At 39.7% G+C, this 18,467-nt stretch overlaps 1 protein-coding gene across 2 annotated transcripts in view; it reads right to left on the reverse strand.

Moving 5' to 3' along the window:
• Positions 1-18,467, reverse strand: part of plxna2 (plexin A2) — a 463,799-nt gene that overhangs the window by 381,844 nt on the left and 63,488 nt on the right. For both annotated transcript variants that reach the window (XM_060845449.1, XM_060845451.1), the window contains exons 2-3: positions 15,783-17,005; positions 13,207-13,389 (exon numbers count right to left, since the gene is read on the reverse strand). In XM_060845449.1, the coding sequence (XP_060701432.1) occupies positions 13,207-13,389; positions 15,783-16,952 (1,353 nt within the window). In that variant the 5' untranslated portion in view covers positions 16,953-17,005. The remainder of the gene's footprint in view (positions 1-13,206; positions 13,390-15,782; positions 17,006-18,467) is intronic.

Here is an 18,467-nt window from a genome sequence, read left to right on the forward strand (position 1 = left end):
CTCTCAATTCGATTGGATGTGCATATTAATATTCAGCTTTATGCTTCCGGTCAGAATAAAGACAAACCTGGATGAAAAATAGTTGCTTGGAGTGATTCCATATGTTAGTGCTCACTACGTTTCTGACTGCTGCTCTTTTCTGGCACACAGAAATCTTGCCTTATGCAGTGTTGGCCTTTCGTGAGCAGATTCGGATGCAGTTTTTATCTAATAAACAGATGACAATGGCATGAAGGAATGTAGCCCAAACACTTGGCCAGCTTGCAATTTCTCAGGGGATTGCGCCATCCATAAATTCTAAGGCTTTGAAAAGCGTGTGAATCTATTGGAGGAAGTCGTGGCTTGTTAAAAGGACATGCTTTCTGGATCCCACTGGGGACGGTTCTAAAGGGTCGCTGAGATAAAGTAAACTACCGTAAAGGCAGTTATTGCTTTAACCCTTTTACCTGCATCTTCTCCAAAGTAAACTAAAGTCCTGCCCGAACAAACAAGGTCATTCACACACAAAAATGTTAACCATTCTTGTGCCAAGTTTCCAAAATAGCTTGCAACTTAAACAATTAGAACTTTTTTGCCTCTTAAAAGTAAGTCATACAAATATGAATTGACCAAATGGTTAAGCTCCATTTTGATATCTGCTGGAAGGTAAACAACGCTGGCTGCCAATGTTATGAACTGCTCAACTGAAGGAAGGATAGCAGAAACCGACTTTAATAAACTTGTCTATGTATTACTCCAACATGGGAAAGTCATCTCATTCCATGGAATGCTTCCAATTTAATCATTTCTTGCAGTGTGTGTTTCTCTTTAAATCAGCTAGAGGTTTAAGTAGTGAGTATGCAACCAAGACTTTTGAAATACCATAGCATATGGTATACCTAAAGAGTCGCATAGGTTTTTTTTTGACAATGGAATAATAATTTAGAAGATTTTGCAATATCATGTGTAGTGTTTTTGGAGTCATTTGTAGTTTAAATAGAATGCCTTGATTTGTGTACGTCATTACTTTGATATAGAACTAACATCTGAAATAATTTGAAGTGAGGATGAAAGGGCAAAATGATGGATAAGAAGGACATTTGTGCAGAGAGAAAAAAAATGCGTGTAGGACCAGTGCAAAGTACTAAATGTCTTGAGGTGTAAAGTGCTAGAAAAGTCTGGTAGGGACCGAAATACAGACAGAAGAGAAACAAAACATTGATAGTCTTGGTACAGGAAGAAAGAAAATATTGCTATATTCAATATAACAAAGACCTGCTAACTGTAGACCAACAAATAAGGTTAATAAGACTAAAAATACTTGAGAACATTTTAGCTATCACACAAGATAAACTTAACTGGAAACCTAGTTAATTCCAATTTCACCATTTTAATACTTACCACACAAAACCTGGTGACTGTAGTTCAATCAAAACTAGCTTGCAAATATTTCCAATCTTTGTGGTTAGAAAATTGTTTTGACATTTCGTCAAAGGGCACAGCTTCAAATTATGCATCCACACACCTCAGTATAAGGGATTAATAGAGGATTAAGTGAGGTTTTGATGGGAAGAGAAACAGAATCTGTGCTTCCATTAACTACAAAGAACAAGATAAAGTGCCTATGACAGAGAAATAATCACTGACAACTTTTCACTGAGGTAAAAGATTAATGCCCTGTCCAGTTTGAAATACAGTCATAAAGAAACAGAGAACTGTCTATTTGATAACCAACATTTTTTGACATTCCAGACTCTTGAATTATCAGATTCCGATATAGCAACTTTTATATCAGAAGAACCTTTTGGTGCTTACCACTCCTCAATTAAACAGCGTGGCTTTTCTACTACTTAGTTATAAAATATCAGCACTAAAGGATGCTAAATTGAGGAGGAGATGATGTTAGAAAGTCAAGATGTAACTGAATTTAAGGAGATAAATAAAAAGCTGAAAGTAAAAAAAAATCAAGCTTGTGAAACCAAAAAGAGAGGTCATAAGTCTCCATTTGATGGACTTGATTGGCTTTTATATCGAGTCATTTTTAAATACAGAAGATTTACAGATTTTATTAAAGTTATCAAGATTTTTAGTCTTAAGATAATTTTGCTGTCAGTGTGTCAATGTGATTGAAACCACACATGGAGTACGTTTGACCATTTCTCACCAGAATCAAAGACTTGACAGTTATATGATGTATTATATCATTCAGATATATATCCACTTAGTCTTCAAGTTTGGATTAAGGTTGCAACAACACTGCTCCACGGTACAAGCCATTCTTCCAAGACACCATTACATTTCCAATACTGCAAAGTGGGCCAAAGGTGTTAATCCAGACGATGGTGAGAGAGGGTTCAAGCTGATAACTGTAGGCATCCAATAAGATTTACTACTAAACAGACAATGTTAGTGAAGGGCTACAGATTGTGTGGTGCCTGTGATTAGCTTCCACTATTATGAAATTAAAAATTACTGCAAGGGACAAACAAATCCAACAGTTAAACCAGTTGAGTATCTATCAAAACGGCTGGTGAGATCACAGACATTTTACAGCAGAGGGAATCAAGAGACTGAAACTTTTCTGACAATGTTCACTTCTAGTTATTCAAAATACTCCTGATAAAAGACTGGCTATTTCACAGCTTTAGAAGTTGAAAGTTCTTAACAAGCTAAATTTGCTAATTAAGAACAGATAGCTTGCAGAAATTCACCTTTCCAATCCTGCTGGCTGATAATAAGAAAAGGATAAAACCATGTATTCAAACTATATAAATCTCTGCCCCCTTTCTTGAAAGAACTTGCAAGCAGTCAAGGTATATACAAGCCAAAATACGTACCAATTATAGTCACTCTATAGTTGTAACCAAATTCAGATCCAATGCAGAGGCACATTTTATTAGCAGTTAATGTTGCCTGCTTTTAGCCTGCGTGATTACTAGTGGTTTATAATTAAATGATTAATGGTAATGACAATCTACAGGAGGAGGAAATCTAACAAATGATATTCAATGACATTGCTGCCTCAGAATCTATTATCATTCTAGGGTTACCACTGACCAGAAACTGAATTGTAACAGGCATGTAAACAGTGTGATTATAAATACAGGTCAGAGGCTGGGAAGTCTGCAGCGAATAACTTATTTCCTGTCTTCTCAAAGTCTGTTCCCTCACCAAGTCAGGATTGCGATGGAACATTGCATGCTGGATGACTGCAGCACCAACAAAACTCAAGAGGTTTGACACCATCCAGGACAAAGATCCCACTTGGACTGACTCTCCATCTACCACCTTAAACATTACTCCATTCACCAGCAGCATAGTTGGAGCAGTATAGACAATCTACAAGATGCATTGCAGGAACTCTCAAAGATCCCTCAGATAGCACCAAGCAAACCTGCAACATCAACCACTGAGAAGGAAACCGGCAGCAGATGCACAGGAACACAATTGCTCACAAGTTCCCCTCAAACGGGAGGCATCATCCTGACTTGGAACTATCTAGTTTCAAGGTTTTACCCAGACAACATGAATTGCATTGGCTCATCAACAATTTCTCAAAGTATGGAGAATAACTACTGGACTAGCCAACAATGCTTTGGTTCAGAGTGGTGCTGGAAAAGCACAGCAGGTCAGGCAGCATCGGAGGAGCAGGAAAATCGACACGCAAAAGTCCTTCATCAGGAACGATTTTGCTCGAAACGTCGATTTTCTTGCTCCTCGGATGCTGCCTGACCTGCTGAACTATTCCAGCACCACTCTGATCTAAACTTCAGTTTCCAGCATCTGCAGTCCTCACTTTTGCTGAGCCAACAATGCTGACATCCCATGAAAGAAGATAAAAGCTGTCATAATCTGTTAGCTTCAACTTCCAAATTTCATGCTAATGATCCCATTCTCAATGTCAGGACTCATAACTGATGAGGCCCACTGCAAGACAGCAGAGACTCAATTTCCAGCAAACAAAGTAAGGATTGGCTGAGAGAAGACAATATTAGGCAAGGTTAGGTGGTAGGGGTGCTAGGGCAAGGATCAGTAAACCTTACATAGTCAGTAAGGTGAGGCCACATCAAGAGAGAGAGAGACAGCCCAAGTCAGTCTAAAGTTTGAGGATTTTAGAGGCATGGGAATTTGGTGGAGAAGGGAAGAGGTGCATTTTGCTCTGCTTTTGGTTCGTAGTTTCAAGGCTCTTTTGTCCCACAGGAGAAGTTGTAGCCCAGGACAAAACAAGGAGGGACATCATCAGAAAAACCACAAGCTCATTGGTTGTTAATAGCAGCTAGCTAAATATCTATTTAAAGGGTACTTTCAGATTGAAGTTAAATAGGAGATAATATTTGCATATTATGTAGGAAAAAAATGGTACTGATTGTTTCAAAAATTAGCAATTAAGTAAACAAAATAGAGAAACAGAGCCAGGTCATGTGTTGTACCCGCATGAAGTGGGAGCTGCTGGGCAACATTGTGGTTCATAGTGACCATTTCTGTAACAAGTGTTGGTCGCTTGAAGAACTCTGACTCAGTTGACAAGTTAGAATCCAAGCTTTGAACACAGATACATCAGGGAGGGGGAAAGAGTTACCTGGACACTGCATTTCGGAGACAGTCACATGCCTTTAATTAAGGGTGTAACTTAATTTTGAGAATGCTCAAATACAAGAGCAAAGATGTAATGCTGAGGCTGTATAACACTCAGATTAGATGACATACTGAAAGCACGTTTAGGATGCATATCTTAGGAAGGATGTATTGGCATTGGAGGGGTTGCCGAGGAGGTTTACCAGAATGATCCGAGGGATGAAGGGCTTGATATTTGTGAAGCAGTTGAAGACTCTGGGTCTGTATGTGAAGGAATTTAGAAGGATGGGGGAGAGCTCATTGAAACTTACTGAATATGGAGAGCCTGGATCGAATTGATTTGGAGAAGGTGCTTGCAGTAGGAGAGACTAGGACCCAAGGACATAGACTCAGAGTGATGGGATGACCCTTTGGAGGTAAGATGAAGAGGAATTTCTTTAGCCAGAGAGTTGTGAATCCGTGGATCTCATTGTGGCAGAGGGCTGTGGAGGCCACGTCATAATGGTCTTTCAGACAGAGATAGATAGCTACATGATTAGAAAGGGAATCAAGGGTTATGGAGGGAAGGCAGGAGAATGAGTGTGAGAAACATATCAGCTATGATCCAACGGTGGAGCAGATTTGATGGGCTGAATGGCCCAATTCTGCTGCCATATCTTAGGATTTCTATGGTCTAAGTAAGGTGCAAGTTACTCTAGTGATGCGAGCAAGCAACCTTTTCTCATGCCAAATACAAAGAAACCATATTTTGAACTTTCAGTCAATACTTCTTAAAACTGAACCCAAAGTTTTAAGATGACTGTTGTACATTTCATGACCATTGGCATCTAGCGGCATAGATTTCCCAGACTCAAGCAAATAAATGTGGGCATTCATCACCATTCGGACAGTACACAGATCTCTGTTTAAGAATAGACTGTGCTTAAAGACCTATGAAATCTCCAGATTGGCTGTCCCTCGCACACATTTTGAACAAAGGCGGAGATCAAATGGCAGCAGATTGAAGTGATTGACCTGACCATTTGCCTACCATATCAAGATTATTGCCTTAAATCTTAAAGAGATTTGAATCATCAAAAACAAAGGTCTCTGATTTTGCGGAATGATCAGGGAGCCATGCTCTGCTCTGGTTTTCAAACCAACTGAAAGCTCCTTGCAGCCAAACGTTTCCCAACAAAGTCATTGAATTCCTGGTTAGGTGGCCAAGAAGCCAGATCACTAATTCGCTGCAAGTCATCAAACAACACAGGGAATTAAAAACAACACTATTAAAGTGTCAGATCCTGAAGACAGCTCCTCCAATTTGTTCCAATTCAGGTTCAGTCACAAACCAATCTCCTCGAAATATGACAAGAAAAAGCCTCAGTCTGTCAATAACTCAAGGCTCACAACTCAAATGTAAAACATGAACGGCATTCAAGATTGGTTTTCTGCAAGGCAGATCTTCTGAGACTGTAAATCAGACACTGAACTAATCACATTCTACAATACAAATTATATGAAACATATAAAATGTAATATAACCTCTGTTGCCGAACTAAGATTTCTGCTTGCATACTTACGTTATAGAGTGAGAGAAAGAAAGAGCGAGAGAGCATGAGGAAGAAAGACAGAGTGAAAGAGAAAGAAAGGAATCAGGGGAGAGAGAGAGAAAGAGAAAAAAAGGACAGAGAGAGCATGAAATAAAGAGAGCAAGGGAGAACAAGAGAAAGAGATCGAAAAGAAAGACAGGGAGTGAAAGAGTGAGTGAGTGAGCGAGACCGTGAGATTAAGAGAGACAGAAAGAGTACAGAAAGCGAGTGAGTGCGAGAGAGTGAGTGAGTGAAATTGAGAGAAAGAAAGAATGAGAACGGAAGCGAGCGAGAGAGAGACAGAGAGGGAGTGAGAGATAGCGAGTGTAAGTGAGTGAGTCAGTGAGTGAGAGAGAGAGATTGAGAGAGAGACTGAGACAAAGAAAGAGTCCGAGTGAAAGAGCGAGAGAGTGAAAGAAAACATGTGAAAGAGAGCGAGAGAGTGAAAGAAAGTGAGATATAGAGTGAGAGAGAGAAGTTGACAGAAGGAGAGAGTGAAAGAGAGAGAGGAGAGTGAAAGCGAGAGAGAGAGAGAGAGTGAAAGGAAGAGAGAGAGAGAGAGGTTGAGTGAAAGCGAGAGATTGAGCAAGAGCGAGAGGGTGAAAGAAAGAGTGAAAGCAAGTGAGTGAGAGTGAGAAAGAGGGACAGAAAGAGTGAAAGACAGAGTGGGGGAGGAGTCAGAGAGGGAAAAATGAGTGATTGCGAGACAGTGGAAGCGAGCAAGACAGACAGTGAAAGCGAGATAGAGAAAGCACGAGAGATTGAGTGAAAGAGAAAGAGAGGGAGACAAGAGAAAAAAGTGAACAGTGTGAAAGAGAGTGTGAAAGTGTGTGTGAAAGGAAGAGATTGAATGAGAGAGAGAGAGATCGAGTGAGCAATTGAGATTGAGAGAAAGAAAGTGAATGAAAGCGAGCAAGTGAGAGTGAGAGAGCGCGTAACAGAGCGCGCGAGTGAGTGAAAGAAAGCGGGTGAGAGAGAGAGAGAGAGACGGTGAGAGAGGGTGTGAGAGAGAGAGAGAGAGAGAGACACAGACAGACAGACAGACAGACAGACAGAGTGTGTGAGAGAGAGACATACACACAGTGAGAGACAGTGTGTGACAGAGAGAGAGTGAAACAAAGTGGGTGAGTAAAACAATAAGGGTGAATGAAAGATGGAGACAGCGCGTGCGAGAGCAAACATGCGTGGGTGAGAGAGTGAGAGAGGCAGCGCCCGCGAAAGAGACAAGCGTGCTTGAGAGCGAGCATGAGGGAGCATGAGAGCGCGAGCACTTGAGAAAAACAGCAGATGAGACAGAGCGCGTGGAAGAGAACACATGAGCAGGAGAGCATGCACGAGATAGAGCATGCGAGAGAGACAGTATGTGAGTGAGAGAGCACTAGAGAGATGGCACGTGAACAAGAGATAACGTGTGAGAGAAACAGTGGGCATGAGAGAGCATGAGAGAGAGACAGCGCGTATAAGAGCGTGCGATAGAGAACGCGCACATGAAAGAGAGTGAAAGAGAGCACACGCGAGAGAGAGAGAGAGAGTGGGACAGAGCGCGCGCATAAGAGAGAGAGTGAGACTGTGTGCGTGGGAGAGACAGCGCATATGAGAGTCCGCAAGAGAGCCCATGTGATGGCATGTGTGTGAGTGGGAGAGAGAGAGCACGTGTAAGAGAGAGAGAGCGCACATGTGAAAGATAGCACGTGTGAGAGAGAGTGAGAGAGAGACAGGGAGGGAGGGAGAAAGTGTGAGAGAGTGGGACAATGTAAGAGGGAGTCTGAATGAAAGTGAGAGACTGAGGATAACATCCGATATTGTCATAAACTTTATTCTTAAAACTCATGTAAGGTTTGTTCATGAAAATATTTAATTGAGATTCACAATGAGGCCAAGAATACACACAACTATTTCATACAGAACATGCTGACTATGGGCAGTAAAGTGAACACATACATTCTATTATACTTCCAAATGTGTTTTAAAAATGACTTAGCAGTGCCTGGATTCTTATTCTAGCCAGGAAATACCTATCGGTCATCGCCACATGGATCAAGGTCAAGACCTAATGTGGTGGTATATAATCATCCAGAGTTCAGTTGAAGTACAAGATAATTGATCAGATTTATAGTGTAAATTGTTAGTTTGTAATTCCAACAAACACCATACAGCAGCGCTTCACAGGAGGCTCCACAGCACTGAGGATGTCACCTAGAAAAAAGACAAAACATCTGCAAACCAACTTCCCAGCTCAATGAACATACCCACAACTGCAAGGTCCAGAACTGCAGCACAACAGTATCCCCGTCACAGGGCACAATGCTCCCACTAGGCAGGCGGGTAGAGAATGACAAAAATGTCAGGACAATTGCAGGACAGTTGGCATTTGTTGAGAGTCAAATGCTAGGTTTAATTTACTTGCTTTCTTTTCAGTTTCGGTATATTATGAATTCTCTCTCAACTCGCAACATAGCTAGGCAACCCATTTCGAGCTATTTGCCAATGCTACTGTTTGTTCAGTCACCAGGAGACGGACTTGTTTGCCCAGTTACTCAACCTGCCACCCAACCATCTCTCTTTTTAGCTGGTTGATAAACACTTTTTAAAATTTCAAAATATACTTTATTCATAGAAATAAATCTTTGGTACCTGCTGCTCTGTGCACTGAGCCACAGATGGAAACTCAAGGACCAGTGCCACTCAGAGGTAGTGCTCTTGTCTTGTTGAAGTCCCATTTCCAGTGACTGGAGCACAATCCAGACAAACCATTTAGTGCAGTAACAAGGGAGTGCTGCAATATCAAAGTTTTCTTCATCTGTGTTTTAGAGACCATTCCTTCACTCTGAGGGTGTGGCTTCAATTCCGTTCTCACCTCACCATGGAGGCATATTTGCCAGGCTTCTCAATATTCTCTAAGTTTCAGTCAAATCCTCTCATCCATCTAAACTCAATCAAGCACAGACCCAGAGTTCTCAACCACTCTGCATATGACAAACTCTCAATCATAAACTTCCTCTGGTGTCCCTCCAATGCCAGTACATAATTCCCTAAATACGGGGCCTAAATTGCTCAATATTCCAAATTCCCTTAGTATGGTTCTTGTCCGCAGGGTCTAATCTCTGATATGCCTCCCAAATTAACCCAGAAACTCCTGCCATTGCTGCTTCACCATTTCTGTGCTGGACTCCCCTTTCAATCAACTCTAGCCAACTCCCTCAGGTCTTCATAGCTTTCTTTACTCAAGGTAATATTGTTACATCTGATTCAAGCTTCTCCCTCTCCAACTACAAGGTGAATTCTATCATGTTATTGTCACTGCCTCATCGGGGGATCCTTCACCTTAAGCTCCTTAATCAAGTCTGCCTCATTCCACATCAAATTCAGAATTGCCTGTCCCTAGTGCGTTCCAACACCTCAAAGAGTTTCCGCAAATTCCTCTTTGTTACCAACCTGATTTTTACGGTCCACTTGCATATTAAAATCCATATGGTTATTGTAATAGAAAAGGCATTTAAGAAAGGCACTCTCTCCTGATATATTTTCTGCTCCATGTACTGGCTACTGCTAGGAGATCTGCTTTTAATTCAGAGTCTTTTTTCCTTTGCAGTTCCTCAATCCTACCCAGACAGATTCCAGATATAATGGTCCTATATTGCTTCATGCTATCAACTTAATTCATTTCTTACTAATGAGCCAGTTTTGCCCATCTGACTGTCCTTTCAATAGGAAACATATCCTTGGATATTTAGTTCCCATCCCTGACCCCCTTCCGGGAATATCTCTGCAATATCCACAACAGTAGAACTACCAATTACAATCAATGCTGGAGATTTATTTACCTTCTTTGACATATCACACCTAGTTAAGTACAACACAATCATTCCTGCATTCGGCATCCACTTCTCATAGCTGTTCCTTTATCTGCTGTGCCTGAAGTTAGATTCCTGACCTTTCCACAGTCTCTGTCCTATTACTTGTTCTGAAACTTTCATAACCAGACCTGACCCCCCGCCCCCACCTACCCCTCCTTTAACATTCCCCATAATTTTTGGTGAAGTGGCAGAAACCCTACCTTTAAAACCCCATCTATATCCCTCATTACAGTATGATTCCACTGGAGCCCCACCCCCATCTGAACAGCTCCCACCTTCCCCAATACTGATGCCAATGTCCCATGAATTTGAACTTGTTTTACCCACACCAATCTTTAAACATAAACTGAAGGTCTAGCGCAACCATATAGTTAAAGATAATTTTAGCAACTCTTGATCTAGGTATTGTTAATGTTAATTAATCCAGCATCCAGAGCCCTTTGGGGAAACGGAGATGCAGAGTTTCATTAGCCCTTGTGTGAGCCAATGAATGCAGCAGCTGAATGTTAAAAGTAAACACTTTCACAACTAAGCAGAAAGCACATCCCATTTTGAATAATGCTGAGAGAAATTGGTAATAATTACATTTTCACGAACATTGCCTACATCACAAGGGTTATTTTAAAAAATGACTCATTGAAACACAGCATCACAACAAATAAGGATTAAATTAAGTAATAATGACATATTGCAGTATATGGGCGACACAGTGGCTCAGCAGGTATCACTTATGCCTCAGTGCCAGGCACCCAGGTTTGATTCCAGCCTTGGGTGACATTCTCTCTGTGTCTGCGTGGGTTTCCTGCAGGTGCTCAGGTTTCTTCCCACAGTCCAAAGATGTTCAGGTCAGGTGAATTGGCCATTCTAAATTGCCTGTAGTGTTAGATGCACTTGTCTGGGTGGGTTACTCTTCGTGGGGTCGGTGTGGACTTGTTGGGCTGAAGGGCCTGTTTCCACACTGTAGAGAATTTAATCTAATCTAAAACTATTTGAAAGATAAAAACTTTATTCATTAATAATCTGTTGACGGTTACCTGCAAACACAAGTTCTGCAAAGCTCTATTAAAGATTAAATTGTGAAGACAGCCTACACAAGCCAACGTTGCAATCTCAGTTAAGAAAATGTGTAAAACGGCCAAGGGAGGGTTTGAATTTGAGCTGTCCAAGTAAAGAGAGAAACAGGATTTCAACTAGTAGCAATATCAAGGAGTAGGGCTGGTTCTAATATTTAGGCTTTCCAGAATTAAGTTACAAAGTCTGACCAAGGCTAGATGGATTTTGGAAAAAAGTGACAGTTGATGCTGGTTCAATTCTAAAGCTTTTTATTACCTAAAGGTAAGAGACATGTCTGAATGTGGAGATACGGAATTAGATTTCAGATCAACTATAGTCATAGTGAGAGGTAGAATACATTCAAAAAGGGGTAAATTACTTACTCTTGTTTCAATGCACCAAAAAGACCAGCACAATCTCTTTAATTAGACACATCTTAGTCAATCTGTGAAACATTTTATGATGCATCTTATCAAAAGATACATTTCTTACAAATATATCAAAAAAACTAGTTAGTTATCTGCTGAATGTAGAACCATAGAAATATAGAGGCATTTTAACTCAACATAGTTGTGCAGGATCTTTACCAGAGTAATGAAAAGCTTTGCCCTATTCTCTCCTCTTTACCTTGAAGCATTTCCTGTGCATCAAGTATTTAACCAATGTTGCATTAAAGATACAATAGCTTATGCCTCAACCATTCTGGTGCAAAGCATTTGAAGGCCGGCCACTTCAAATTGCAAACCTTAACTGGTAAAGGAAACCGTTTTTTTAAGCCTTTGAATTTCTTGCCAATATATTTAGACTGGTACAGCTTTATAACCAAGAACGGAGGGGGGGGAAAAAAGGAGGTGGTGAAGACAAAGAGGAAATAAACATCAAAGTAACCTGTAATTTGAAGTAAAAAGGCTCATATTCGTACCTGTTGCAATAGCCTCTAGCTAATTACCTAAGCTTCTTTATTCCTCATACAAGACAAAGAATCTTGGAATTTACCGTTGGACGAATACAGACTTTGTTCATTCAAGAACTCTGGAATACATGTAACCATTAATAGAAGAATCACTTGACAGCACACACCAAGAATATAGCCTTTATGCAACTTTGTTGTCTGCTCTGCAATGAAGTATCACTGAACAACCTGTATACATTTAAGCCAGGAATAAGGGAAAGCTGAAGGTGAATAAAAAGTAAGGTCTGCAGATGCTGGAGATCATAGCTGAAAATGTGTTGCTGGTTGAAGCACAGCAGGCCAGGCAGCATCCTAGGAACAGGAAATTCGATGTTTCGGACCAGAGCCCTTCATCAGGAATGAATGAATTCCTGATGAAGGGCTCTGGCCCGAAACGTCGAATTTCCTGTTCCTAGGATGCTGCCTGGCCTGCTGTGCTTTAACCAGCAACACATTTTCAAAGCTGAAGGTGACTATACTGAAGCATTGCTTATGATAACAGTTTGAAATATTCTTATTGATATATATTTTACAAAAGGACCTTCACAGAATTTACATAAAGAGATTCCCTTCCCTGTAATTTGGGGTACAGTAATGTGGAGACTTATAAAAGATCCATTGTCAAAACAAATTGTAAAATAAAGACAATACATTAAAAACACATATGAAAAATGGAGAGAAAAGATAAATGCAGGGATGTATTTCGTGATTCACTGTGACAAAATAAATCAATGTTGATTGCACCATACTTTCTAAAGTTGCAAATTTGTGTCAATCCCAGTTTAGGAAGTACCATACAAGCTATATCAATTAAAAAAAAAAGTTGGGTACACAGGTTAGTGGCCTTGGAGACAATAAAGAAATTAATATTTTGGGAGTAGAATATTTCATTAAAACTTTAATTTTTCTACTGAGTATTTTTCCCAACTCTGTCTAATTACTCAGACAGATTCATCAAAGTGCACTCTCCTGAGACAATCACAGTTAATCATTTTGGTGGTGCATTGATCCCTGGTTGAACTGTCTTTAATTAAATAAACTTGCTCATGACTATGACATTCTTCACATTATGAAACAAAAGAAGATCTCACATGATGAATCTTTGGTGGCTTGAGGATTTTGTTTAATATAGAAAGATGTCTGCTGCATGTAAGCACTCTTCACTTCTCTTGACTGGAGATTAGTCTCATTGCATCTGAAACTCAAAATTCTACATTACCTTTTTAAGTTTCCCATTCTTTGTTCCTACGAAAACCACAGAGTGATCATTGTAGACATAGGATGCCACAGATGTCAATCGGTCCCTATCCTCTGTAAAAACTGTAATGCCTTCCACAAGTACAGAGCCCCCAAGGGGTTGGTTTATATCCAATCCACAAAAGTCATCATCAATTGGGACTGGCTGTAAGGAAGAAAACATGGTGTCAGTTTGCAATAACTCATTCATGAGTCACCCACATAAGATATTATAATTTTCTGTGAAACATATAGAGAAAGTATCCTGTCAGAGGCGCGTGGAATGATGCAGGACACTGACATTACAAAACGCAAGTGAGAGGACATATCTTCACATTTCAGACACAAGCACTTCATCTCAGCAACTGCAAACATCCAGCAATGCCAACTGGGCATGCAACAAGCAAGTGTCTCAAGGAGAGCCTAATATAATCTCAGATTTTACTGCCACATTTCACGCCCAGATTAGCAAGTGAATTCTGATAACAATGATAAGAAACATATTGGTCTCTGTCTGCTTCTGATTTATATGGCCATTTCACAATATATTTCTAATCTTGGTTATGATGAAACATCAGTTATGGAGCAGGCTCATCGGGCTGAATGGTCTCTGCCTGCTTCTGATTTATATGTTCATTTCACATTCAGTCCCATGACCCTGCTCCACTATTCAATAATATCTTCATTGACCTGAATGTAAGGTCAAATCCACATTCTCACTTTGTAACAATAAGAGTGACTATGAAGCCAAATGGTCAGAAAAACTCCATTGGTGTGAGAATGTCCTTTGAAAATCAATTGTCCGCACCCAGACTATATGACTTCAATCCCACACCAACATTACCTTATAATATATGAGCTAAAAGTCACAATTGCCTCAGAGAAATAACGGATAGGCAATAAATGCCAACCTTTCTAGCAAAGCTCATGGCCCAATACAAGAAACTCATGAGTATCATTGTTCTGTAACATCTGAACCTACTTTAGTCTCTGTTGGAGCTAAAGGTTGCCAAGCTGAAGCAAAATTACTTCTGACTAATTAAACGTAACCCCTATAGGATAAACATGAAGAAATGGATTTCTTAATCCAATATTGTCAGTTAGGTTTTGCAGCACTGTTAAGGGTAGCTGAACTGAAAGCTGAAGTATTGTGACATGGACAAAGACAGTACTTTCATTTTGTGATAAACCTGGTAAGGTTTTGAAAACTGACAGTAATTACTAGTGTAACAGAAAATGATGTAAAGATAAACACAAATAAAAACTCTCTCATTCTTCTTTATCCCAGAAAATGCACATATAGCATCAGTCCTTTGGGCAGACTAATGACCCACCGTTGAGCTTTTGTCAGCCTACTTTGTGATCAGTCACAGAGAGGTGATGGAAGTTGTTCAATTTCCTATGAGGAAGCTCCAAACCTCCATTTAAAACAAGCATCTCATGAGGATATCAGCTTAATGAGACTGAGAGCTCACTGTGTGACACAACATGGACACATTATGTCCAATCATTCCAGGCTAGTGGAGTGACACAAATAGAAAGTAATCAAATGACAATTGAAAAGATAGCAACAGAATTAAGAGTGCTTACACACCAGCATTCACTCATATATTCACTGAATTAATGAACAATACCTCCTCCATGTTCAACGCAAGGCAATAGAAGATACAAGTTGTTTTATTTGTTATTTATATTTGCCCTTTCCAATTATTTTCACTCCCCTATATTTTCCAATGTTCAATTTTGGTTTTAAAATAATTTTCTATTTTCTTTTTCACAGTTATTATGGATTCTGCTGAAGTCAAGCTTGTCCCACACAACACTTGCAAATGGGGGATTCCATATCCTCATTAATATTTACTGAAGCATAAAGCTTAAGTATAATATTTTAAATTAATTTCATTTTTTTGGTACCCTTCAGTTACCAATCCACCAATCGCAGGACACATACTTCCACTCAAGCCCTTCACATTTGCATTCTTAACAATGAAGGTGATGGACCTTTTTCTTGGTTTTGATTTCCTCTTTAAAGGAAACTAACATGTAATGTGTGTTACAGTTAGAATTCCACTTTAATACTAACTCCACTACATACGCTAAAACAAATCAATCTAGATGAAAATCATCTGAAATACATCTGGATTAGAAATTTCAGCACCAAATCTCAGCTGATATTCCAGTACAGAGGGAAGGTTACATTGGTCGGAGGCACCATCTTTAGTACGAGACATTAAACTATTCCGCAGTTATCCTTTCAGGTGGAAGGAGATGACCCCATGGCATAATTGAAAAGAAAATCTTGGGCTTTTCCTGGCTAGTGCCTATGGCCCAATAAATATCACATGAACAGATTATCAATACATGATTATTGTGAGAACTAACTGTGCATTCTCCTTACATAGCAATGCGACTACATTTCAATAGTTTTCTTGGCTGAGTGCTTTCGGGTTTGTACAAAGTTGTGAAACATGGAGAATTAATTTTATTTTTGGATAAGCAAAGCAAAAAGTTTGGAATTAGTAACAGAAATGTTTCAAAAATGGATAAGGAGAGACCTACCGCATGGGTGCAGCGGACATCCTTTCCTAGTAACCAGTTCAGTTCCAGATTCCCTTCACCACGGTAACATGACTGCAGTCTGTCCTTTATCTGTTGATTAACGTATTTCACAACAAACACACAGAGTGCTGACTCATCTGGTGGATGCTTATATTGCTTTTGACCTTTCGAGAATATGGTGAACAAAACATCATCATCTGTTGAAATATTTAAAGACTTTGCCAAAACACTTCCTGGTTTTGACAAATACGCAGCTTGCAAAAGGCGATATTCAATTCCATTCTTTATGCAGCCCATAGGGAGTGAAACATAGGAATGGAATTTGGGATCTTCTTTGCATAAGCGCACAATTCTGGAAGTGTAGAACTGATCATTTGTGGAGCCAGTAAGTCCTTCAGTTTCTGGTTGTACCGTTAAGAAATACACAAAATTTCCATTGCTAAAACCATATATGTAAAATATGTCAAAGTGCGACACCATAGCCAGGGTGTCCGACGGGATTTTAATCAAGGAAGCAACAAAGTCACTATGTAACACATAATCAAACATAGCAGAAGATTCAGGATCCTGTGGCAATTTCCTACTCGAAATAGTCGGAAAATAGTCTTGCTTGCCATCCACTGCTGTTCCAATAAAGAGCTTGCTGTCTGATCCCTCAGATGAGACAATTACGCCATACATTGTCCCTGTTTCATTAACGCTTGATAAGTAGTGTTCCTTCTTATGTGAAGGTTCTACCAATATAAAGAGATCATCCAGTCGCAGGAGTTTGCAGACTCCCTGAAAGAGACTTCCACAGGCCAGCAACCTATTCTCAGAGTAATCAATAAGAAGCAATTTGTTTACATTGTTAGTCATTGTCAGGGGTTCATTACAAGGCTGAACAATCAGTGGAGGATAGCAAGATTTGTTATCCTCTTCTGGACCGGTTTCATGCTTCAATAACAGCGTTAAGTTGCTTGATAGTTTGTAAATCCAATTGACAGCTCCAACATAAACATTCCCTGTTATACTGTGAACAGCCAAGTGGTTGAGTGTCCAATCCCGATTCTGGATGGGAAAGCTGACATATTCCTTGCTGCTCCATGAGGGCCGTGAAAGGACAATCATGAGGATGGCGAAAGGAGCCACACAGTTCGACATTTTGGGACACACTTTTCTGAGCCTCATTGCAGGAAGTGCTCAATTCTAATTTGTGTCTGAACTTCAGTGTTTACATGACTCTGAAAGGCAAATCAAATGATTAGTATATCAAGCATGCCACAAAATATCAAATGTTAAATGTATCAATACTTAAAATGCATGAAAAATTTGCTGAAGATTTCTCTTTTGAGAGAACACCAGTGTTGCATGTGCATCATGGGCTGTCACCCATCACCTAGCTGTTGTTTCTGCACCAAGGTCAATTATCTTTGGATGGAGGAAGACTCCATCTCAAATCTGCTAAACTGAACTGCACTGAAAATCTCACACTACATTACTAATTACCCCAACTCTACTCCTTACATTAAGGTGACAACCTCCATGTACTACAAAGTGTCATCAGCTGGGATCTGTGTTTCCAAGTCACTGGGACAAAAAATATCCCAGGTCCAGGATTTCAGACAATTTATGGGGAAGCCTCCCTAGTTGAATTTCCTGCACTTTAATTCTGATTAATATTGCTAATTGTCATCTTGACATAATGCTGTAATATACCATTATACAATGGCAAGATCATTCATCTGGCACTACATTAGGAACTTGCTTAAAATAAATATCTGACCACATCAATGAAATGATGGAGACACAAATGCCTTACAAATCTACATACAAAAACTTAGAGAAGTATCAGGAAAAGACAAAGTGTTAAGTCTGGCCCAATCACCCACCTCTGGGTCAATACAAAAGAGATAAAGAATTTTAGTAGATTCTCACCCAAGTGACAACCAAGCAAACTGCAGGCTAGCATGATAACAATCTGCATTTACGTAGTTCCATTAATGTAATCAAACATCCCAAAGCGTTTAAAAAGGCTCATCAAGAGATTATTTGAATAACTAACCGAAAGCTTTCTAACAGAAACATGTTCTCAAGAATCTTCTCAGGAGAATCTAGCAAAGCCGGAGGTTTAAGCAGAGAATTCCAGATTTTCAAGAACTGAAAAGTCAAGGTTTACTTAACAATAATGGAGTGAATGAAATCACAGATACAGAAGTGACCAGTAACTATTATCACTAGTCTCGACTGATGCCCATCAACAAAAGGAACAAACACATCCTTGGGCATGCATTGACAACCAAGTCATGTTGTACAAAGAAAGAATTGTGTTTTTTAGGTGTATATTTAGTTAACCTTATGACCTCAGAAAACCTCTCTGTTGGGTTAGTCTGGTATCAATGGAAATGTTATTTTCTCAATTCATGAACCGCATTTATTAGCATATTTGCGTACATTTGTGCTGAGAACAGGACACTGACCAAATGCATTGTTTGGATTGCTCGATAATGAAAGACTTTTGCCAGACAGATCATCAATTCCTAAATCTATCTAAATATGCTACAAAAAAATTATTTACAAGTCATTCTGGTATAACATGAATTTCCTCAACATGAATTGGCTAGAAGGCAATTGACAAATTGTAGGCGCTATTTGGAAAACATGAACTTTCTGCTGAATGGATATAACTGTTTTCTATTAGCAATC

This window comes from Hemiscyllium ocellatum, chromosome 26, assembly GCF_020745735.1.
Source record: "Hemiscyllium ocellatum isolate sHemOce1 chromosome 26, sHemOce1.pat.X.cur, whole genome shotgun sequence".
NCBI classification, from domain to species: Eukaryota; Metazoa; Chordata; class Chondrichthyes; order Orectolobiformes; family Hemiscylliidae; genus Hemiscyllium; species Hemiscyllium ocellatum.